The sequence below is a fragment of the Thalassophryne amazonica genome, chromosome 15 (genome assembly GCF_902500255.1).
Source record: "Thalassophryne amazonica chromosome 15, fThaAma1.1, whole genome shotgun sequence".
Lineage (NCBI taxonomy): Eukaryota > Metazoa > Chordata > Actinopteri > Batrachoidiformes > Batrachoididae > Thalassophryne > Thalassophryne amazonica.
The window spans coordinates 2,147,466-2,171,743 of record NC_047117.1 but is presented as its reverse complement, the minus strand read 5'-3'; the positions used below and the strand labels follow the sequence as shown (position 1 = coordinate 2,171,743).

General features: G+C 42.5%; 2 protein-coding genes and 1 long non-coding RNA gene across 3 annotated transcripts in view; 1 reads left to right on the top strand and 2 right to left on the bottom strand.

Annotated features, from left to right (window-relative positions):
• Positions 1–24,278, bottom strand: part of ttbk1a (tau tubulin kinase 1a) — a 123,123-nt gene that overhangs the window by 9,214 nt on the left and 89,631 nt on the right. Inside the window, 4 exon segments of the mRNA XM_034187653.1 lie at positions 11,960–12,091; positions 12,414–12,877; positions 16,909–17,069; positions 19,808–20,105. Coding sequence (XP_034043544.1) covers positions 11,960–12,091; positions 12,414–12,877; positions 16,909–17,069; positions 19,808–20,105 — 1,055 coding nt within the window.
• Positions 139–1,511, bottom strand: LOC117527101. Its single transcript, XR_004565439.1, has 2 exons — positions 875–1,511; positions 139–836 (listed from the first exon to the last, which is right to left on the bottom strand). It is a non-coding gene; the product is annotated as an uncharacterized LOC117527101 (long non-coding RNA).
• On the top strand, positions 10,830–13,345 carry LOC117527093 (protein TsetseEP-like). The gene is made up of 2 exons (XM_034189273.1): positions 10,830–12,436; positions 12,533–13,345. Exons 1-2 carry the CDS (start codon positions 12,322–12,324, stop codon positions 13,063–13,065), a joined length of 648 nt encoding a protein of 215 aa, XP_034045164.1. The 5' UTR covers positions 10,830–12,321; the 3' UTR covers positions 13,066–13,345.

The window sequence follows — 24,278 nt, the reverse complement described above, 5'->3', positions numbered from 1 at the left end:
ATGAGACCGCCCACTGTAGATAAAAACAAACAGTGCTGAAATCCACAGATTTATTCAGATTACACTGTTGTGTCTAAAGTGGCACAAACGTAAAAAATATTCATAAATAAATAGAGACAGACATTAGTTTGTTTTTTCCCAAAACCATTTTAATGTCATTTTGGTTTCACACAAGCATTTGAGGATTGTCTAGATTATATATGTCATATAAAAGGCACAAAAAAATGCATCGCAGAGTTTCTCCGATATCTGGTGATTTTCAAGTGTTTCCCTTCAGAAACTTACAGCTCGTTTATATACATACACGCTAAACCTGCTAATCCTCATGCTCGTACAGATTATGTACAGTTATCATTTAGAAAAGTTTAAAATACATGCTGTACCCGGAAATCATACAAGCAACACTGTACAATCAAAGTGTGGTAGAAAAAAGCACTTACATGTATTTTACATGTGAAAGTCAGAGTACACCGCAAGGTCTGTGAAATACGTTAGCTTAGAAATATAAAGTCAACTTAAAAACACAAAGTCAACTTAAAAACACAAAGTCAACTTAGAAACACAAAGTCAACTTAGAAACAAAAGTCAACTTAGAAACACAAAGTCAACTTAAAAACACAAAGTCAACTTAGAAACACAAAGTCAACTTAGAAACACAAAGTCAACTTAAAAACACAAAGTCAACTTAAAAACACAAAGTCAACTTAGAAACACAAAGTCAACTTAGAAACACAAAGTCAACTTAAAAACACAAAGTCAACTTAGAAACACAAAGTCAACTTAGAAACACAAAGTCAACTTAAAAACACAAAGTCAACTTAGAAACACAAAGTCAACTTAAAAACACAAAGTCAACTTAAAAACACAAAGTCACCTTAGAAACACAAAGTCAACTTAGAAACACAAAGTCAACTTAGAAACACAAAGTCAACTTAAAAACACAAAGTCAACTTAGAAACACAAAGTCAACTTAGAAACACAAAGTCAACTTAAAAACACAAAGTCAACTTAGAAACACAAAGTCAACTTAAAAACACAAAGTCAACTTAAAAACACAAAGTCACCTTAGAAACACAAAGTCAACTTAGAAACACAAAGTCAACTTAGAAACACAAAGTCAACTTAGAAACACAAAGTCACCTTAGAAACACAAAGTCAACTTAGAAACACAAAGTCAACTTAGAAACACAAAGTCAACTTAGAAACACAAAGTCAACTTAAAAACACAAAGTCAACTTAGAAACACAAAGTCAACTTAGAAACACAAAGTCAACTTAGAAACACAAAGTCAACTTAAAAACACAAAGTCAACTTAGAAACACAAAGTCAACTTAGAAACACAAAGTCAACTTAGAAACACAAAGTCAACTTAGAAACACAAAGTCAACTTAAAAACACAAAGTCAACTTAGAAACACAAAGTCAACTTAGAAACACAAAGTCAACTTAAAAACACAAAGTCAACTTAGAAACACAAAGTCAACTTAGAAACACGAAGTCAACTTAAAAACACAGTCAACTTAGAAATATAAAGTCAACTTAGAAACACAAAGTCAGCTTAGAAATATAAAGTCAACTTAGAAACACAAAGTCAACTTAAAAACACAAAGTCAACTTAGAAACACAAAGTCAACTTAGAAACACAAAGTCAACTTAGAAACACAAAATCAACTTAGAAACACAAAGTCAACTTAGAAACACAAAGTCAACTTAGAAACACAAAGTCAACTTAAAAACACAAAGTCAACTTAGAAACACAAAGTCAGCTTAGAAACACAAAGTCAGCTTAAAAACACAAAGTCAACTTAGAAACACAAAGTCAACTTAAAAACACAAAGTCAACTTAGAAACACAAAATCAACTTAGAAACACAAAGTCAACTTAAAAACACAAAGTCAACTTAGAAACACAAAGTCAACTTAGAAACACAGTCAACTTAGAAACACAAAGTCAGCTTAGAAACACAAAGTCAACTTAAAAACACAAAGTCAACTTAGAAACACAAAGTCAACTTAAAAACACAAAGTCAACTTAAAAACACAGTCAGCTTAGAAACACAAAGTCAGCTTAGAAACACAAAGTCAACGTAAAAACACAAAGTCAATTTAAAAACACAAAGTCAACGCAAAAACACAGTCAATTTAAAAACACAAAGTCAACGTAGAAACACAAAGTCAGTTTAGGACATAGAAAGGAACCAGTGGGGAAACTGTTAGCTTAGCTTAATGCACAGAAAAGAAGCAGCGGGTTGATAGCTTATCCTCGAGCTAAAAAATCTGCCATATCTTTACAGAACCACTGAACTGAGATGAAAAATGTCAGCATTCCAACAGCTACATGAATCTGTCTGACAAACTGAACATGTGTCCACAAAGAAACTAAAACAATAAGAAAAGCAGCAAAGGACAGTGTGCAGGATGTTTGAGATACTGCGTCATTTTGAATTTATTACTTTGAAATCTGTTCAACAAATAACATCACGGAGCTTAAAGTGTGGATTCCACACGATGAAGCTAGGCTAAATGTTTAGCCATGCTTCCAAGCTTTTTACTAAGCAAGGCTAATGCCACGGACCTACATCCGTCCTGAATGCACAGACAATTGTGGAAATTACTGAGTTTTACCAAAATGCTCTCTAGAAACTAACAACTAATGAAAGTGCCATCATTTGACAGTTTTCAGTAAGCAGGCCCAAATGTACTGTGTTCTACTTCATGAGTGCTAATGTTAGCTCAGCATAACCACAGCTGCCACACGGCAGCATTTAGCTGTCCGCGATGCTTAACTCGCAGCATTTTCCTGTCGGTGTGAACCCAGTTTTTTTGTCATTTTAAGTACCAGGTTAAGTAACGAGGCTAACAAGCGGTCACGTGGTAAAACTCCGACGTCGTGCTGATTTTAGTGACGTCTGAGCGAGTGTTTGTTCCAGAGAAACATCCGCTACACGTTTCTCCTTCAGAACACTGAAACATGTTAGATGTTATGACATGTTCCAGGAAAACTATAAAAAAAAAATTTAAACCCAACAAACACGTTTAGTAAACTTGCGTGTTGGTCATGAGGTATAAATGTTAATAACTTTAAGAAAAAAGAAACATCTCAGCTATTAACTATTTCAGTCCAATCTTCGTGAGAAAACACAAAATTTACTGTAAAAATAATAAAAATGATCTTAAATAAACTTCTCTGAAACAATGTGGTTTACAACATAAAGTGAGAAAACTACAGAAATTGTCTCAAAACTCCACGAGATTAAAATGACGAACGAAAAGTCAATCATATGCGATTCAAGTTTGACCTCATTTACAATAAAAACAGTTTACAAGAAAATATCTCAAAATTATGAGATTTAAGTCATAACTTAGCAAGTAAAAGTTATGACTTAATAAGAAATACTCAAATTTCTGAGTGTTTTAGAAATCCTTAAAGAAATTAATGAAAAAAGAATGACAGCAGCTGTGACCAGAACAAGGGAACTAGTGCCCCCTACCTGCAGCTGGGCCATGTATTTAGCATGTGAGCTAACCACGTGCTAGGATTAGCATGTAGGCGTCACTTTCAGAATCATACGGCTGCAACAGGAACTACCGAGTTATAGGAACAGGTTCTTAGAGCAGCAGCACTCAGTAGTTAATAGTTCCTCATGGTACTGCATTGGCTCAGGAACCAGACTCCTGGATAAGGAACTGGGTTCTATGCTAGATTTCTCAAAGTCTAAAGGTGCCAGTCGAGTGTTGAGGTACAAGTCTCTGGCTGTGCTGGAGTTTGATCCAAAGAACGTGTTGACCACATCTTACCAGGAAGAAGGTTCTGATGGCTGTTCACCTTCATGTACTCAAGACACAGATCCTGCCTTCTTGGAGTCTCTGGGAGAAGGTGGGTTGATAGGGTTCCACATGTCTATGGGGCCCCGGCCTGCAGGGTCTTCAACTCTCAGCACCACTGGAGGTTAGAGACATGGAACCTCAGTGGACCACGCTGGAAGGCTCCACTGCAGGAGAGGCTGCTTGGAGCTGTGGACACACGGTCATCACCGCCAACAATGTCACAGCCCACTCCTGGAACATGACCGAGATCAGGGGACTGATGAAGAAGCTGGGAGCTTGTTGAGAGGCCAGAAGGGCTGCAGGTACAGTGGTCACCGGTGAGAAAAACCTTCAGGGCTTCAGATGAATAGAACTCTTTAAATATTCTATGTTATGGTTTAGGAGGACGGCAACACGTTCTCAGCAAGAACAGGGACGTGCTAGCCTCACCAGGGTGTGCTGTCAGGCAGTGAGGGAACCCTTTGAGGAACTCCTCGTCACCCTCCTCTGAGACGGTGAAGTCTTTCTCATTTCCCCGGACAGAGACGACCAAAATAGTTAAAAAGCTCCAAAATGCCAGGAGTGGAGGAGAGCCTCCACCCTGAGATCCTGAAGGCTCTGGGTGTTCTTGGGTTGTCCTTTTTGACCTGTCTCTTCAATGACACACAGAGATTGGGAACAGCATTCGTGGACTGACAAACAGGGGTGGCAGTTTCCATTATTTTAAGGAAAAAAGACAGAGGATGTGCTGAGTTACTTGGGACTCGCAGTCAAACTAACAATGAAGGACAAGACCTGAAGGGTGGAAAGGAGGCTCCAAGTCACTGTCAGTAGGAACAAAGCGGATCACAAGTCTTGGTCCTGGAACAGCAGACCAGCTCTTTACCTTTGCAGTGGTCCCAGAGAGGTTGAGGGACTACGTCCAACCAGTCTACATGTGTCTTGTGGCCTCGGAGCAGGACCACGGCTGCTTCCTTGTGGATGTGTCTGCTACTCACTGTTCTGTCTGTGGATTTCACAGATTTTTGCTGATGATGTTCTGGCGGCTCTGTCCGGGGAGGTGAAAGCCCCGAGGAGACCACCTGGTTTTCAGGAGAAGAATGAGTTTGTAGATAGAAGAGGTTGATGTGGGTTTTGTGAACTGGATGGGAGGACTCGCCCTTCAAACAAAGCCAGGAGCTCCAACATGTGGAAGGAAGCGCACAGAGGAGTCAGCTGGACAGGGAGGGTGGGGCGTGTGATCAGGACTCCCTCTGAATAGGGTTTTTGTTCCAGGGGGATCAGACCCACAACATGCTGGAGGAATCACGTACTCTGTCTGGCATGGGAATGCCAAAGGATCCTCCAGGAGAAGGTGAAGGATGAGACCCAGGAAAAGGATACGTGGTGGAAAAGGGATGTTAAAGTGAGACGCCCAGAAGAAAATAACATGTTTACAAGAACTAAAAATCTGTTTGATGTAAACAATAAAACTTTGGGACATGAAAACAGTTTGCTTGCTCAGAGCTTGTTTCCAGAATCTGAATCCTGATGCAGACTCGACGCTGGTTCACACGTTGTTGAAGCCAAACGAATGTCGGAATGAACAAATGTTAATGATTTTATTTGGTCTCAGTGAAGCTGCTGCAGGCGCTTAATAATCACTATTTCATCTTGATTCTTTTCAAGTTGCAACTTTAAAAAGTTTGGACTATTTTCTGATTTTTTTTTCTTCTAAAGTTGTAACTTGTAATATTTGATCAAATGATCTCAACTGTATGTGTAAAAGTCATGAAGGAACAGGGGAGGAACCTGTCGGGTCACAACTTCTTCCACCGCAAATCAAGTTTTTAATGTGGATTCTGTCAAGGCTGCAGTGTGCACACAAACTCAAAAAGTGACATCTGGCTACACTTTCAGTATTACCATCAATTTATATATGTACAATGACAATAAAGGCTCTATTCTACTCTATTTGAAACATGTTCTCATTAGGATCAATTTTTAATTGATGTTCTCGTTACAACCCATTTTTACCAGATGTTCTTGTTATGAACATTTTTAACTGATGTGCTCGTTACAACCAGGCTGACGGACGCTTACAGAGCAGCCAGAAAGTATTCACAGCACTTCACTTTTTCCACCTTTTGTTAAGTTACAGCCTTATTCCAAAATGGATGAAATTTATTTTTCCCTCAAAATTCTACTCACAACACCCATAAAGACAACATGAAAAAGTTTTTTTTTTTTTTTTTTTTTTTTGTAAATTTGTTAAAAATAAAAAAACCTAAGAAATCGCACGTCCATAAGTATTCACAGCCTTGGTTCAATACTTTGTTGATGCACCTTTTGGCAGCAATTCCAGCCTCAAGTCTTCTTGAATATGATGCCACAAGCTTGGTGCACCTATCTTTGGGCAGTTTGGTCCATTCCTCTTTGCAGCACCTCTCAAGCTCCATCAGGTTGGATGTGGAGCGTCGGTGCTCAGACATTTTCAGATCTCTCCAGAGATGTTCAATCAGATTCAGGTCTGGACTCTGGCTGGTCCACTCAAGGACATTCACTGAGTTGTCCTGAAGCCACTCCTTTGATATCTTGACTGTGTGCTTAGGGTCATTGTCCTGCTGAAAGATGAACTGTCGCCCCAGTCTGAGGTCAAGAGCGCTCTGGAGCAGGTTGATGCTGCCACCACCATGCTTCACTGTAGGGATGGTGTCTGGTTTCCTCCAAACAAACAGTTCAATCTTTGTCTCATCAGACCAGAGAATTTTGTTTCTCCTGGTCTGAGAGTCCTTCAGGTGCCTTTTGTCAAACTCCAGGTGGGCTGCCATGTGCCTTTTACTAAGGAGTGGCTTCTGTCTGGCCACTCTACCATACAGGCCTGATTGGTGGATTGCTGCAGAGATGGTTGTCCTTCTAGAAGGTTCTCCTCTCTCCATAGAGGAATGCTGGGGCTCTGACAGAGTGACCATCGGGTTTTTGGTCACCTCCCTGACTAAGGTCCTTCTCCCCCAATTGCTCAGTTTAGACAGGAGGCCAGCTCTATGAAGAGTTCTGGTGGATCTGAACTTCTTCCATTTACAGATGATGGAGGCCACTGTGCTCATTGGGACCTTCAAAGCAGCAGAAATGTTTCTGTTCCCGTCCCCAGATTTGTGCCTCCAGACAATCCTGTCTCTGAGGTCTACAGACAATTCCTTTGACTTCATGCTTGGTTTGTGCTCTGACTGTCAACTGTGGGACCTTATATGTAGACAGGTGTGTGTGACTTTCCAAATCATGTCCAGTCAACTGAATTGACCCCAGGTGGACTCCAATTAAGCTGTAGAAACATCTCAAGGATGATCAGTGGAAACAGGAGGCACCTGAGCTCAATTTTGAGCTTCATGGCAAAGACTGTGAATACTTATATATATATAAATTTGCAAAAAAAAAAAAAAAACTTTTTTCATGTTGACATTATGGGGTGTTGTGTGTATAATTCTGAGGAAAAAAATGAGTTTCATCCATTTTGGAATAAAGCTGTAATATTAAAAATCTGTGAGTGCCCCCTCTAGTGCCAAAGTGAAGTATGTACCTGGGAATCAGGTGACGTTTCATGGTGTTTGTTTTACAGTTCAGGGGCCTCATGCACGAAAACACGTGCACACAAAAATGTTGTGTCCGTCTGGCTCCATGCTAACAGTCAGATGTATCAAAAGTGAAATGTGCGGTGCATCACGCACAAATTCTGGCCGGCGTCCACAAGTTTCTACAGTTATTGTTCCTCTGGCGACACGTAGAGGTGTTACTGGGAACCGTTAATAGTGTGAAAACATGAAGTCATCAGAGTGACGAGGAACATCAGAGACACACTGATGAACATTTAACACACCCACAGGTTTGCAGTTATATGGGTGGAACATGAGCACAGTGATGTGTATAATGGCGCTAACAGTGACTGCGTTAGCGTTGTTAGAGGATCTTGCAAATGGTGCAATCCGACATGAGTGTGTATTCAGGGAACGCAAGGATATATTTGTAAATGACGACAATTGGCTCTTAAACTGATTTAGATTATCAAGGCCACTGTTACTGGAGTTGTGCACAGAACTGCGGTGGTCCAGAGCGCAATACGGCGAGGAGGCAGGGGCTGTCTGTGCCCACACAGGTGCTGACCACGCTGGGCTGACATCAGGGGCATTCCAGCGGGAGCTGGCTGATTGGTCAGGAGTGTTCCAGTCAACCTGGAGCCGAGCCACCAGCTGTGTGGAACACAATCATCCGAATGTCCTGCAGGTGCATCACATTCCAACATTACAGCACAATCTACAGCGAGAGCCAGTTTTCCAAATGTAATCAGGCCTCCCATCCTGGACATCAGCATGGACTCCCAAAAATTTCCTGTAGATTTGTCTTGTCAATTGTGTCGGTAGAATGGCCCAAACAGTGGGTTGCCCCTCTGAATCTGGTCTGCTTGAGGTTTCTTCCTGAAATCATCAGAGGGAGTTTTTCCTTACCACTGTTGCCTGTGTTCTTGCTCTAGGGGTTGGTAAGGTTAGACCTTACTTGTGTGAAGCACCTTAAGGCAGCTTTGTTGTGATTTGGCACTATATAGGGGTGATTCTTTAACTACGGGCACTATTGGCCTTGTAAATGTAATTTCCACCACACCATTGCCTTACAATATAAAGCGCCTTGGGGCAACTGTTTGTTGTGATTTGGCGCTATATACATGTGCTCTGATGTTACTGTTTATCTCCATAGAAACTACCCACATAATCTTTCATACAAACTTTTTAAAGGGACATTATTGTTGTGGTGGAAATTACGGCAATAGTGTGGGACAACTACATTTTGTTTAAAAAATCACAACAGTTGTATGACATTGAATACCCCAATTATGTTTTGATTATTTTACTGAGATTTTATTCAAAGTTATTTTAAAACATTAGAAAAAACGTTTGTTTACTATTCATTTTTATCATTGAAGATCAAAAGTCTGGGTGTGGGACAAGCACAAAACAGCAATATTTGCATATAATGATGCTGAAAAAAGGTGAAAAAGTCATCACAGACTACTAGGACAAATTTCTTCAAACACTTTCATTGTAAAGATAACTATAAAAGTGTGAAATTTCCCCTTTTTTTTTCATAAAATATGACCAAGGGACAAAAAAGTGCCCGTAGTCTAAGAATCACCCATAAATGAAAATAAAATAAAATGATCTGTGCTACTGATTGCACACATGTTGCTATAAAGATGCCATCACATAATGAATCTGCTTTTGTTAATAAGAAAAATTTTCATTCCATCAATGTTCAAATCATATGTGATGTGTAAACGCATTGGAATGGGAACAGGCTAGAGGCTGGCATGAAGCTTGTTGGGTGACTGCTTGGTGGTTAAATAGTTTATTCATGTAATTGTTCTGAATGAAAACCAGCACGGGCACATTTGAGCATGTGCACAATTAAGTATGCTTTTTGTTATTATTTTTTAATGTGTTTTCTTTTCTTTGGTGATGAAACAGGAGCTGCAGATTCTTAACAGGCCCCCGATTGTCTCCCTGTGTTCAGTATTTGTCAATAAATATGTGTGTAAAGTTGTGATGTCACACACTGTCAACTGACTGTCATGCTTTGGTCCTGGACTGGCCCAGAACCTGCTTTTGTTCCCCAGTCTCCATCCATTTCCCTGTCTTGGTTTTTCTGTTTAGGTCTGGGTGTTTATTTTCTGTTTCTTACACTTTAGTCTTGGTTTTATGATTTGTTACACTTCACCCATGTTAAGTTTGGTTCTGGTTGTAGTCTGTTTCTTATTTAGTTATTATGTGTTATCACATTAGGTTTTGAGGATTATCTGTTACACTTCAGCCACTTATTGAGTTCTGTTCTAGTTTAGTCTTCATCCTTTACTTTCTGGTTATTCAGTCACTCTGTGTTGAGCACATTAGTCCTTCAGGTTTTTCTGTACACTCCTGCCACACGTTGAGTTCTCATCTAGTTTAGATCCAGCCTTTAATTTTCTGTTCTGTTTCTTCCTTTTCATTTGGTTATTCTGTTTCTCACATTTGGATTCTAGGTATCATTATTTCCTAATTGTTTAACATTTGTTCTGTCATTGTCACATTCCTCTTTTTACAGCTTTTGTCTGACACGCCCACCTGTCACTCCACTCGTCTCACTCAGCCACGCCTTCTTTCCTGCACCTCATCACGCCCTGATTATCCTCTGCTTTTAAACCCCTTGTCTTCCACAGCTCACTGCTAGTTCGTTGTGCATTCAGCCTCGTTCCAAGCCATCTGTATCCTGTCTTAGTCCGTGTTTTTGCCATTCTCGACTTCTGCTTGTCCTTGACTACGTTTTTGCCTGAGCCTGTTAACCTGCTTCTCCGTGTCTGAACCCAGCCTGTTTTTGACTCTGTTTTTTGCCACCTCTTATGTACCTGTTTGCCCGTGCTGGAACTCTGCTTGTTTACTGACCACGCCTCCGCCTGACGACCATCCGTACCGCCGCCTGTCTGATTGTCTTCCTGTGCACTGACCAAGCATGTTTCTGATTAAACCTTTACTAATCCTCCATTTGAGTAATGAGTCTGCATTGGTGTCCACCTGCCTGCCGTGCCACTTCACCACAGATCCTGACACTGACACAACTCATTTCTTTTAACGTCAGTGTGTGTGCACTGCTCTGAGCTCACAGCGTTTACACACACAGCTGCACTGTTTTCATTTTTGTTTCACACTGTGGTGAGCTGTGTGAGAGAATGGCGACCGAGCCACAGTTTTTTGTGTTTTTGCACGCTGCCTCTACAAGTGTTTTAATTTTTGCACACAACAACACAGAGACAATGACGGATGTCATCAAACACACGACACTGTGAGGGCTTTGGTACGTCTACACATTGAGTGGGATGTACAAATGGAACGTGCTTGGATCCATGTGTACGCACACTTTGATACATCTGAATGTTTTTGTGCTCACACCAGTGTGTGAGTTTTGGCACGTTTCATGGGAAACAGTGGGAAATCTATGCAAGTCTCTGCACATGAGGCTCCTGGCATGTGGTCATTTTACAGTCACAGGAGCAGAATCTCAAGCAAAGAATATTTCTGTACAACATTGAGAGTGTAAATGATTTCTTAAAGCACAGGAGCATGAGTCGGGTTTGAACTGAAACTGCCACCATTTTAATGTTGACAGGACAAAACATCGACATGAGACAATCATATTTCATTTTTCAGGTGTGAAAATTAAGTTAGCAGCGTGTCCACTTCATACAATCTCAAAGAGGTAAGATGGAAACTCAACCAGGAGGAGGCCACAAACCCTGACACACACTGAAGTAACGAGCTCCAACATGAAGCAGCGCACCGTGCATATTTAATTAAAGTAGCCCTTTAACATGCAGAGAAAGCCAGTTTAGTCTCATTAAGTTCTTCAAATGATGCCAAAACCACCAAAGAGCATCATGGACCACCAAAGACCACGAAAAGCCAACCAAAAGGATCCATCAATCCAGGAAACACTAAAAGTGAACCAGGTGATTTCCAAAGAACCTGAAAGGTAGTACTAAAGTTCATTTGCTAGTTCATGAGACAAATTTCTGAAGTTATCTCGAACATCAGTCACAGTGCCGTTTTCTTTGAGTTCTGACACATTTAACTTTGTGTGACATTTATAGACGCTTACAATCCTGAAATATTTCTTCAGCTTTCTGCCCCATGACCACAGTACGGACTTTGATTTTTACTGGGCTCAAATCTGCTGATGGAAGAAGGGCGGTTACATCATCGACAAAAGAGTCCTCAAACGTGAATCAGCAGGACGAGTTCCACTGGTGACCAGTCAGTGTGAAGACCTGCCAACCTACAGCTTGATGAAAAGACAGAGGTCCAATCGAAAATGAATGACTGTAGGGGAACCAGATTCTGCAGCCAGAAAGCTGGTCCATCCCTTCATCCACAAAGGCATCTCCATACTGCTCTTCTGGCCTACGCCGGACATGGCTCCATGGAGAGCGTTGTAACCCTCAGATGCTGTCCAAAACCTCTCTTTACCAAATGATGAGGGTTCTTTGGAGACCTCACAAAAAACTAAAGCATCTCATGAGGTCTTTGATCCACAAAGTGCTCAAAGAAGACCCAGTGCCCCACACTGAGAAGAGTGACTGGAGGTTTTCCAACTGTGCACCTGGCAGGAGATCCTCCAGAAGCCCATACCTTCTCAGCCTGCCAGGAGGAGCTGGAGGATGTGGTGAGCTTCATAAAGCCGTTACTACCACAAGTAGGACCGTGATAAGCAGCAGAACCCATGGATACATAACTGACAAAAGAACGATGAAGTAGTTCAGAAGTGTGTATTACTCAGCCTGTACTGCTCTTCTCAGGTCTACTCTGGTTTGGCTGTAAGATGTGTTTTTATCATGTCCCGTGTTTGACACTGTAAATACCCAGAGAGGGAGGAGCCTACAGAACCTGCAGGCTCTGAAGAGCTGCCCGACTCCACAAGAATCTTTAATTACGTCTTCAGTGTTTTTAAATATTTTTATATTCATGTTATTAGGATCTTTTGTGGTACATAAATCTTTAATAAAACTTATTTCACACGTCAGACACTCCCGGCCAATTGTGACTGAAACAAACACGTCGAGTGAACCACCAGCCTCAGGTCCAGACCCTGATCCAGCTTTGGATCCAGACCCTGATCCAGCTTTGGATCCAGACCCTGATCCAGCTTTGGATCCAGACCCTGATCCAGCCTCAGGTCCAGACCCTGATCCAGCTTTGGATCCAGACCCTGATCCAGCCTCAGGTCCAGACCCTGATCCAGCCTCAGGTCCAGACTCTGATCCACCCTCAGGTCCAGACCCTGATCCAGCTTTGGATCCAGACCCTGATCCAGCTTTGGATCCAGACCCTGATCCAGCCTCGGATCCAGACCCTGATCCAGCCTCAGGTCCAGACCCTGATCCAGCTTTGGATCCAGACCCTGATCCAGCTTTGGATCCAGACCCTGATCCAGCTTTGGATCCAGACCCTGATCCAGCCTCAGGTCCAGACCCTGATCCAGCTTCGGATCCAGACCCTGATCCAGCTTCGGATCCAGACCCTAATCCAGCTTCGGATCCAGACCCTGATCCAGCCTCAGGTCCAGACACTGATCCACACGGTTCTGGACAGAGACGGTGCCATTCCGCTGCTCTCGTTGTTCCTGACCGTTTCTCCAGCTGCACTTTGAGCAGCGAAAAAAACAAAAACAACTATGATCACAACTACGATAAATGGGTTTATTGTTGACATTAAACAACCAATCAGAAATAAACACGTCATTCCAACAGGGTCGGAGTGATTCGGCTCTGATCGGAAACCTTCAGGTCTGCTGATTCTCTTAGCAGACAAATGTTTTTAACGTTAGTTTGATGTTTTATCTGCAATTCTTTATTGTTGATTAAAAACTAAAATCACGATGACATTAATGTGTGAAAGTTCCCTTTAAGATCCAACGTTTCACTTATTGCATCTGTTTTGCATTCACGGTGACGCCGTCATAAAGTGCAAGAAAACAAACAAACAGCACATCATTACCCAGAAACCCTCAGAGACAGACCAGACCTGGACCTAACCTCAAACCGACACACACCATCAGCATCATCGTCTGGAAGACCTGGATACAGCGACTCTCCTCCACAAACAAACAAACAAACAACAAAACATCAATGAAGAAATAAGTGGTTTTGTGTCTTTAGCCCTCGTCGCCGTCACGATAAGAAACAGTCATAAAGCACGACACGTGTCTGTGTCACAGGAGTAACCCTGACAACCAAACCAAAAAAACAAACAAACAAACAAACTCAGCGTGAAGCAGCAGCAGTATTTTCAGAGCGACTCGTGTTTTTCTGTCGCTGTTCAGAGAACGACGCTGCAGTCGCTCAGTTCCTCGTTTCCCACGACCCCAAACAATCCAACGGTTTTTATTTAAACAAAAACAAACCAAAAACTAGCTGAACAGACACACGGAACGCAGGAAGCTAATGTTAGCCTTTTACACGGCACACATTAAAAAACAAAACAAAAACAAATTAACAGCATTTCAGAAAATTACGAACAGAAAAATAAATAAAATGACTTTATGCTAATTTCATCTATGCTTTTGATTAGTAGTTAATGAGATAAACTGAGGGAAAAAAACAGCCAAAGTTATTTGGCTTGTTTGTTATTTTGTAAAAACTGAGAGTTTTGTCTATTTGTGAATTTATTTTCTCTTTATAGGATCGTGTGTTGTTCATTTCTTAACGTGTTTTTGTTCATTAGCGTTTCTTCACTGAATTGGCTCAGTAACAGTTTTGAACATTTTCACGGGTGTTAAAAAGAAAACAGACACTCGGCTCTTCAGCCACATTGTTTAATGCATCAGACCACCGTCTTCCTGCCGCTCCGTGACGACGGGTCGTGAGGCGGGTCAGCGTGTTGCTCGGTGGGCGGGGCGACCGATGTGCAAAAACTGGTGCACTCCTCCGCGATCACTCCGATTTAGCAGAAAAAAGCGTAACAGTCTGTCCATGCTCTCACGGACCTCAAATGGATCCCAACAGTTTTCAGTTTATTGCATGAAAACATTTCCAGTCTTGGTTCGCTCTTCTCGCGCACGCAGAGGAGTTTAAAACCTCAGCTTCGTGTGCACGTGAGCGTGCATGTGAAATGACGTGTGGGTCCATCATATGGCTTGTTTTGCGTAGCGTGATGAGCTGTTAGTGTGTGTGTGTGTGTGTGTGTCTGTAAATGTTCATATATGCAGAGCCAGCTGGCCACCAGGGGGCACCAAATACAATGACCACGTTTTTGGTTCCAGTTGTTTCTGTCTGTATCCGTTGACCGCTTTATTAGCAGGAACACAAAACAAATGTGTTTTTGTCAAAGTTGATCGGTGTTATTCTGAAGACATTTGTTGTTCTGGCTGCAGGTTTTCATGAGTTGAAGTAAATGAACAGAATTCTTCTACGCACACTCAAAGTTTGTTTCTCTCAAACGTTTGCCAAATTTGTTCAAATTGAGCACTTTACCTTCACTGGGGTAACCCACCTAACCTACTCAAACCCTAACCTGACAGACGCTGATTAAACAGCTCAATTATTGCACAGATGTTATATGAGTCTTTCATGAACATATCGGGATTTGTGTGATTTTCGCTGACATGAAAAGGTTGATTTTATCAAATGAACAACGCCTTAAAACACGCCGGCTGTTGGAAATTGTGTAATTATATAATCTGTCCAGCAGAGGACTCTACAATGGCAATGCTGTCAAGCATGCCTGGGACCTCCTTCACCCCTTGGTCACAACTGCTGTCGTTCACGTTCAGTGAGAGTGGGCGCTTTTACAGCAACAACAGACAAGTGGGCGCTATGCCGCCAGCTGGGCGGGGCCAATATAGATGAGAAGTCTATTTTATGCAAATGCTGAGCAATGTGACACAGCGAAGCTGATCCAAGTGAATTCAGTGTGACGTATGCTGGCTGGTTGTTGGTTTTATTTCATCTTTAAAGTGTAAAACATGAAGCCTCAGTTACATTTTGTGTCACGATGGTTTGATGACAAAATGTTTGGAAACACTGACATTTTTCATGTATATATCGGCAGACATATCGGTATCATATAGACCCAAAAAAATCCACATCGTTCGGGTTCTATGTTTCATAATAAAATTTACTCTAAACTCTCTAAAATGTGGCATTTTGTCAAACAACATGATGTCACCGCTGTCATAAAGCGTGAGGGAGCGTTCAGTCAGCGTGCTGACTACAGGAACGTCCGCCACAGCTGATGGACATATTTGTTCTCTTCACGGCCGTAAGACGCCTCAACATCGTTTCTGAAGACTCCGCCCCCACTTTAACCATGACAACCCAGGGCCAACACCTTCAACGTCTTCACCTAATAAAGATTTTGTTTTTTGTTTGTTTGTTTATGGTGACTAGTTCACAGAAGACCAGAGCCGTAATCAAGCTGTTTGTTTAATCAGAATTGGGATCAAGTTCAGGTTCAGCTTCAGGTAGATCAGCGGGATCATCCTCAAGTGCTCACGAACAGATTTGAACAAATCTTTGAACAAAGTCTAAATTTAAGAGTAATGAAACTTCACTCTTATATTACTGTGCTTATATTTTTTGAGTTTAATGTTTAATTTATGGCCTTATTTTATTATTTTACACTCATTAACTTCTGATGTTTTGCATTTTAACTTGTTTTCTGATTTACTTTTTTTTTATCTCATCTTTTATTGAAGCCATTCATTTTTTATGTTGCTTTTGTTGTACTGATGTTATGAAGTACTATAAAACTACAGTAAAAACATGAAAACATTTTAGACACACACACACACACACACACACACACACACACACACACACACACAATGTATTTTCTGGAGTATAAGTTGCACCTTTATTCTGTATGTGAAACTCACTTTTTAAACACAGTATTTCTGTGAGTGTGAGTTTAAGACAAAAACTCAGAATAGCACGTGCACACCACAGTATGTGCTGTTACTCAACATGAGGACAGGGAAATTTCAAAAATAAGTACAATGAACAAACAAATGTGTTGGACAACATAATGTTGTTTGCTGCAGTTTGGACAAAAGAAATGCTTAGATGGGCACAAAGTGCTGATCAGTGGATTTCTGCAGGAAGCCTCAGGCTGTGGTGTGTCCCATAAGGACAATTAAACTCCAAAGACAAGAGAACCGTTGGTTCAGTAGGTCAACTGGGAAGTCGCATTTAAGGATTTATCTTCATATTCATGAAGAACTGAGGTAGGAGGTGCATTTGTAATGTCTGGCCTGTAGTCTTATGTAGGTCCGGGGCAGCCATGTGTCATCAAACGCTGACATCAATGACTCAACTGTGCTTGCCTTCAGCCAACTTCATACCCGTGTTTTCTACAATAGAGACCCTCAACAAAAACCAAAACAAAAATAAAATAAAATCCTCATCTCCAAAGCCATCCCCAACACTGCCAACCCTGCTGTACGGATCTGAGGTCTGGACTAACACTTACAGACCCGCGAGCGATTCCACCAACGCTGCCTGAGAAGTATCTGCCGCATCAGGTGGGAAGACGACCAGACCAACATCAGCAAACTCCAGGGCATCGAGTGACATCATCAAGAACCAGCTTCAGTGGGCGGGTCACGCTGTCAGGACGGACGACTCCCAGCTGAGGGAAGTAAAACGGGCCAGAGAAGGGCATAAGAAACCTGACAACCACCTCCTGAAGGACAACCCCAAGAACTGTTCCATCGACTGGAAGACCGGGAAAGAACAAGTGAGGGACGGAGCCAACCGGTGAGCAACGATCCACACGAGAGAGAAAGACTTTGAAAAAATGCAGACAAACAACAGAGAGGAGAAAGAGGAAGGAGGGAGAGCAAGTTCCTGAGCAGCAGCAGCAGCTTCCTGCAGGAACAGTGAGCGTCAAGGCCGGACCTCTTCAGTCATCTGTCCACCATCCGGATCCACAGCTTGTTCAATGAGCTCACAGGCCATCGTGATCTGAAGTCCTCATCAAACATTCCAGTGGCTTTGATAAAGTGTTCTACAGAATCCATCGTACGCTCAGTGCTGCAACCGGGAATTGAACCACGGTACGGAAATTAAACACACTGACAACGATCACCTGTGATCAAACAAATCCATCAGATCGGAAACCTTCTCCACGCCATCCTCAGTGAACATCAACAGAACCATCAGATCAGATGTCCACGAAGAGCTGAGGGAGAAGAAGACAGAGACACACAGACAGACAGAGAGACAAACAGAGAGACAGAGACACTGAGAGAGAGAGACAGATAGACAGAGACAGACAGACAGACAAACAGAGAGAGAGAGAGAGACAGACAGACAGAGAGACACACAAACAGACAGCTAGACAGAGAGACAAACAGAGAGACAGAGACACACAGACAGAGAGAGAGACAGATAGACAGAGAGACAAACAGAGAGACAGAGACAGACAGATAGACAGAGAGACAAACAGAGACAGAGAGAGACAGACAGATAGACAAACAGAGAGAGAGAGAGACAGAGAGACACAGACAGACAGAGACAGACAGAGAGAGACAGACAGACAGAGAGACACAGACAGAGACACACACAGACAGACAGACAGAGACAGACAGACAGAGAGACACACAGACAGACAGAGAGAGACACACAGACAGACAGAGAGAGACAGACAGACAGAGAGAGACAGAGAGACAAACAGAGAGAGAGACAGAGAGACAAACAGAGAGACAGAGACACACAAACAGAGAGATAGACAGAGAGACAAACAGAGAGACAGACAGACAGACACACAGAGACAGACAGACAGACAGAGACAGACAGAGACACACAGACAGACAGAGAGAGACAGACAGACAGACGGAGAGACATCTCATCATCGCATAAGGGCGTCTGGCTGAGACAAGCTCTTAATAAACCAGACGGAGAATGAAACATGTTGGACAACAAAATGTATCCGATGTTATCAGACACAGGTGGACACAGGTGGAGACAGGTAGACACAAATGGACATGGATTGCTGCCCCAAAGTGCTGCAAGCACCACAATAAAAAGGTGAGTTGATTTGATTTCTTGATAAGTTCTTTTTCGGGATTCTTGTGGACTTTTATTATCAGTGTTTATTCTGTTATTATTAGTGTTTATTTTGTTTACTGCTTTGATTCCTGTGAAAGTCACATGAAAGTTCTTATTATCAATGAACACGTGTTTTTTCTGTATATGAGGTGCAGAAAGTCCCAAACTAGTTAAAAAAACAATGTGACTTAAACTCCAGAAAATACAGACGTTACTTGGTTTTCAAAGAGATTAGAACACACACACACACACACACACACACACACACAATGAATAATTTGCTGGTGGTTCTTTGAAGGCGTGACCTCACACACCCTGTATGTGGCCCTGCATATATGTAGACTGTGTGGAACATGTATGTAAGTGTGGTGTATCTGTATGTTACATCTATGTCTATAAGATGTGGAACATGTGTCATACTATAGTTGGTGTGTGTGTGTGTGTCTGTGTGTGTCATATATGACACGGACACAACACATACACGTCACATGCTCACAAGTAATTTTTGGAAAAAAGTAGATGTCACATGTACCATAAGAAAACATATGTGTTATTGTCATGTGATGTGCGGGACATGTGTGTGTGAGATGTGACGTGTTTCTGTGATGTGTGTGTGAGACGTGTAGTGACGTGTGTGTGAAATGACGTGTGTGTAACGTGACGTGTGTATGATGTGTGACGTGTGTGTGACGTGATGTGTGTATGACGTGTGAGTGACGTGATGTGTGTATGACGTGTGACATGTGTGACATGTGACGTGATGTGTGTGACGTGAAGTATGTGAGACGTGTAGTGACGTGTGTGACATGACGTGTGTATGATGTGTGACGTGTGTGTGACGTGATGTGATATGTGTGTGATGTGTTCACATGCAACGTGATGTGTGTGACGTGAAGTATGTGTGACATGTGACATGATGTGTGTGTGACATGATGTGTGTCTGACATGTGATGTGATATGTGTGTGAGACGTGTTTGACATGTGACGCGTGTGTGTGTGTGAGACGTGTGTGTGACATGTGACGTATGTGTGACGTGTGACGTGTTTGACATGTGACGTGTGTGTGTGACGTGTTTGACATGTGACGTGTGTGTGACGTGTGTGACATGTTTGACATGTGATGTGTAGCGTGTGACGTGTGTGTGACGTGTGTGTGACATGTTTGACATGTGACGTGTGTGTGACGTGTTTGACATGTGACGTGTGTGTGACGTGTTTGACATGTGACGTGTGCGTGATGTGTGACGTGTGTGTGTGACGTGTTTGACATGTGACGTGTGTGATGTGTGTGTGTGTGACGTGTTTGACATGTCACGTGTGTGACATGTGAGACATGTGACGTGTGATGTGTGGCATGTGATGTGTGTGTGTGTGTGTGTGTGTGTGACGTGCGTCCTCTCAGCTGCTGTTCTTGTTCATGAGCTTGGCCAACATCTGCTGCAGCTGGGTCCGTGAGACGTTCAGCACAGAGTGTCTGGTCCTTGGGCTGCCCGGTGTCGGCAGCGTGCCGGTGTGCCGCCGCCGGAGCGAGGCGGAGGCCACGGCGACGTGGGCGGGGCTGCTCTCCGCTGAGCGGCTTCTCTGGATGAAACTGCTCCCTCCGTGGGGGTATTGCTCCGTCTCCAGCGTGGACGAGGAGAAGACGTAGGAGGCCAGCCTCCTCAGCTGATTGGGACGTGGTTGGTGTCTGTCTTCCTCCAGCTGCAAACAGACCAATCAGAGGACAGAAGAGGGGTGGGGTTAATGAAGACAAACAGACTCTATGACAACACAGAGGTTTTTCTACAGCTGCAGCCCGTGGAGCTTCCTGTCCTCATCTCACACCCCTCTGGGACTGACTCGGACTTTAGACGGGAGACAGCTGATTGGTGCTCACTCCTGTCTAAAGCCTGCAGCTGACTGGTCCAAGCTGTGAGGGGAGGAGCTTGGGAAGGGAAGCTGAGGGACTGCTGAGGTAAATCTAACTCTTACTCATCTACTTTAGACAGTTTTCACGTGACGTCACAGTCCCACTGTCTCGAACGCCGCCGCCCGTTTGTGAGTCTCAGATCCATCCAATGAGCAGGAAGTGGGAGGAGCATGTGTCAGTGTGTGACTGAGCAGAATCACTCCACAGACTAAACTGAGCTTGTGACCTTTGACCTGCTGAACCCAGCAGACATGAGTCAACGTTTTTCCATTTTTGCAAAACTGCAAAACAACAACAAACTGTTAAACAACAGTTTGTTTTTAATTCAGTGAGAAAAACAGGAGCCTGATGAAGCTTAAAGTTCCCTTTGAGCGCCAGAATTTAAGCTGAAACGCTGATCTGACGGTAACCCATGGCAACGACAGGACGCTAATGAGTAACCAGGTTCATGACACACATATCACACATTTCTAACTGCTCCCATTAGGGGGCGCCACAGAAGGTCATCTGTCTCACCAACCACCTGCATGTCCTCCCTCAGCACATCCATAAACCTCCTCTTTGTCCTCTGTCTTCTCCTCCTGCCTGGTGGCTCCATCCTCAGCATCCTTCTCCCTATATACCCTGGGTCCCTCCTCTGCACATGTCCAAACCATCTCAGTCTGTGCTCTCTGACTTTGTCTCCAAACCGTCCCACCAGAGCTGTCCCTCTGATATATTAATTCCTAATCTTGTCCATTCTCGTCACTCCCAAAGAGAATCCCAACATCTTCAGCCCTGCCTCCTGTCTTTTTGTTAGCGCCATCGTCTCTAAGCCGTTCAAGGTAGTTTATAAGCACATAAAAGCTATGACTGTACATCTGTTTATAAATTCTTTTAAACAAATATCTAACATCACAGTAAATTCATACATTAGAACAATAACTAGTGTGTCGTCAGTGGGGATCCATGGGCCCTAGATTGGGTCTTGTTTATAAAATAGGTAGCTGACATTTTCAAGAGTGGTAACAAATTGTGCCACGTTGTTAACTTACTGTCTTAACGTATTTATAAATTGTTTTGGTTCTTGTTATCATATACACGCAATTATTATTCTTATTGTTACTATTTTATTTTTATTTCTACGAGGTCTCTTAGATAATAAACCGACCCTTTTATTTTTTTTTTAACTATATGGATTTGAATGACGTGCGATTACACCAATCATGCTTGGACCCTCGTGCGCATGCATGAGTTTTTTCACGCGTGTCGGTGACGTCATTTCCCTGTGGGCAGGCCTTGAGTGAGATGTGGTCCCGCCCTCTCGGCTGAATTCCTTTGTTTCACACGCTGCTCGAGATGGCGCGCGTTGCTTTATCAAAATTTTTCTGGACCTGTGAGGAATATCCGAGTGGACACTATTCGAGAAATTAAGCTGGTTTTCGGTGAAACGTTTAACGGCTGATGAGAGATTCTGGGGTGTTTCTGTCACTGTAAGGACTTCCCACGGAGCGGGACGTCCTGCAGTGCTTCCAGGCGCCATCGTCGGCCTGTTTCGACCTGAAAACATCCTAATTTAAGGCTTAATTCACCCAGGACGTTGTGAGAGAACAGAGAAGATTCAGAAGAGGCCAGCATGAGGACTTTATGCGGACATTCCACTGTTTAAGGACATTTTGTAATGAAACTGTCACTCTGCATTTAATCATTAGTGATTGATCTCTGTCTGCTCCCCTCCACAGCATGTCTTTTTCCTGGTTCTCTCCCTCAGCCCCAACCAGTCCCAGCAGAAGACTGCCCCTCCCTGAGCCTGGTTCTGCTGGAGGTTTCTTCCTGTTAAAAGGGGAGTTTTTCCTTCCCACTGTCGCCAAGTGCTTGCTCACAGGGGGTCGTTTTGACCGTTGGGGTTTTTCTGTAATTATTGTATGGCCTTGCTTACAATATAAAGTGCCTTGGGGCAACTGTTTGTTGTGATTTGGCGCTATATAAATAAAATTGATTGATTGATTGAAAGACGTGCGCGCAAATTCGCCGAGTCGTTTCTGTGACGACTCGGCGAATCTGTGCGCGCCGCGACAGGAAAAACACCTCCGTGTTGAAAACCATTTGTAAAATTCAGGCGGCTTTTGATGGCTTTCAACAAGTGAGTATCTGAGAAATTGTTTAACAGCTTGGGCATGTTCCAACTTGCCCGTTAAGGTTTCCAACGGAGGTGTTTTTCCTGTCGCGACCCCCCGCGGTCGGGTCCGGCCCGACATGCGACTCTGCCCGCACGTTCTTTCATTACAAAATGTCCGTTAACAATGGAATGTCTGAATAAACTCCTCATGCCGACTTCTTCTGAAAGTTCTCTGTTCTCTGACGACTTAGTGGGTCAACAGAGCCTGAAATGTGGAAGTTTTCAACTTGAAACGACAAGACGCTGCTGCCTCGAAGCGCAGATCGCCGTCAGGCACCATGGGCCGTCCTTACGGCGACACTACCAGACCAAAATCTCTCATCAGCCGTTAAAATTTTTACCGAAAACCAGCTGAATTTATCGAATGGTGTCCACTCAGTTGTGCCTTACAGTTTTGAAAAAATTTTGATCAAACAAAGCAGCAGTCTCTGAGCCATTACTAATCAATGAAAAAAATCGACGAGAGGGTGGGCCACTCCTCACTCAAAGACTGCCCACAGGAGAATGACTTAACCGACAGGTGTGAAAAAACTCTCACATGCCCACGAGAGTTCAAGCATGTCTGATGTAATCACACGTGATTCAAATCCATATGGTTTTTGAAAAAAATAATAAGGTCGGATACTTTTCTAATAGACCTCGTATTTTGTCATTTGATTTATAAATGAATCACAATGGAAATAAGTGTTTTCACTTTCTCATGTCATCCATGCATTTTTTATGTATTTACGTATTTTACATATTTGAGAACCATCCCTGGTTCTCAAGACCAGGCACCTAAGTGGCTCTACTCTACTCTTTTCTACTCTTCTATTTTACTCTTCCTGGCATAGTTTCACCTTAGAAATGGAATATAATATATAAGATATACCTTACTGAATTTTCATGTACTCGCACATTTAATATAAAGATAATTTACTGCCCCCTGCTGGAATGGTATTGGAGTCCAGAATGTAGTTAGCAACACCTGTTGTTCAGTGTTAGTCCAGTAAATCTATAAGAAAACAGGGGGTCAACCCACCACTAACTGCAACAGAATTTATTTCTTCACTAGAATAACACACTAAATATCCCCTAAAATCGCAGTAGTGTAAGAAAACCTAATTCACTGGAATCTGAGCATATGTACAGGGACAAAACTGATGCGTATGCTCCATACATACCCCGTCTCCTCAGTACAGTTAAGCCATAAATGTAAGAATAACTGACAAAGAATTGATCTTGTCATGCATTTGGATAATTTACTAAGGGATAAAAGACCAAATTAAAATGTAATTCAGGTTTTCATGACATTTTACTATATATATTGTGATGATAAATCTATTTCCTTGTATACTTTCTAAATACATTTGCAGATGTATAGGGTTGAACTTGTGCAACATATATGAACCCTTCCAGTGGCATGTTTGCACTTGATGAATAATAATGAAGCCTCAACGTGTGGTATTTCATAAACAGACCTATTTAAGAAAGCCACAAAGAGTAGACCTACCAGTGAATATGCTTGCTTTTTTAATGCCATAGAATCCATATTAACTATTCCCTTCCTTACTTGTTGTCAAGTAAAGTTTGAAGAGACTTGGGAAGGAAAGAGGTTGTTTGATCCGAGGAATCCATTTCTTTGCATTCACGACAACTATCTGTCTCATGAACAACTGACCATACGTCATTCTTGATTAACTTTGCAGCTGTTTCTACTATTCTCTTCTTCTTAAGATCAGGGCATGATTGTTTTGCTGATGCACAGAAATCATGCAGACCTGTTGTGGCAGTACTCATATTTCAGTAACCACATTTTTCTTGCCGT

What these genes read in the sequence shown, in the direction of transcription:
- LOC117527093 (XM_034189273.1), top strand. Translation starts at nt 12,322, where the DNA reads ATGTTATTAGGATCTTTTGTGGTACATAAATCTTTAATAAAACTTATT. An exon ending in GAGTGAACCACCAGCCTCAG is followed by an intron (nt 12,437 to 12,532) that starts GTCCAGACCCTG and finishes ATCCAGCCTCAG; the next exon opens with GTCCAGACCCTGATCCAGCT.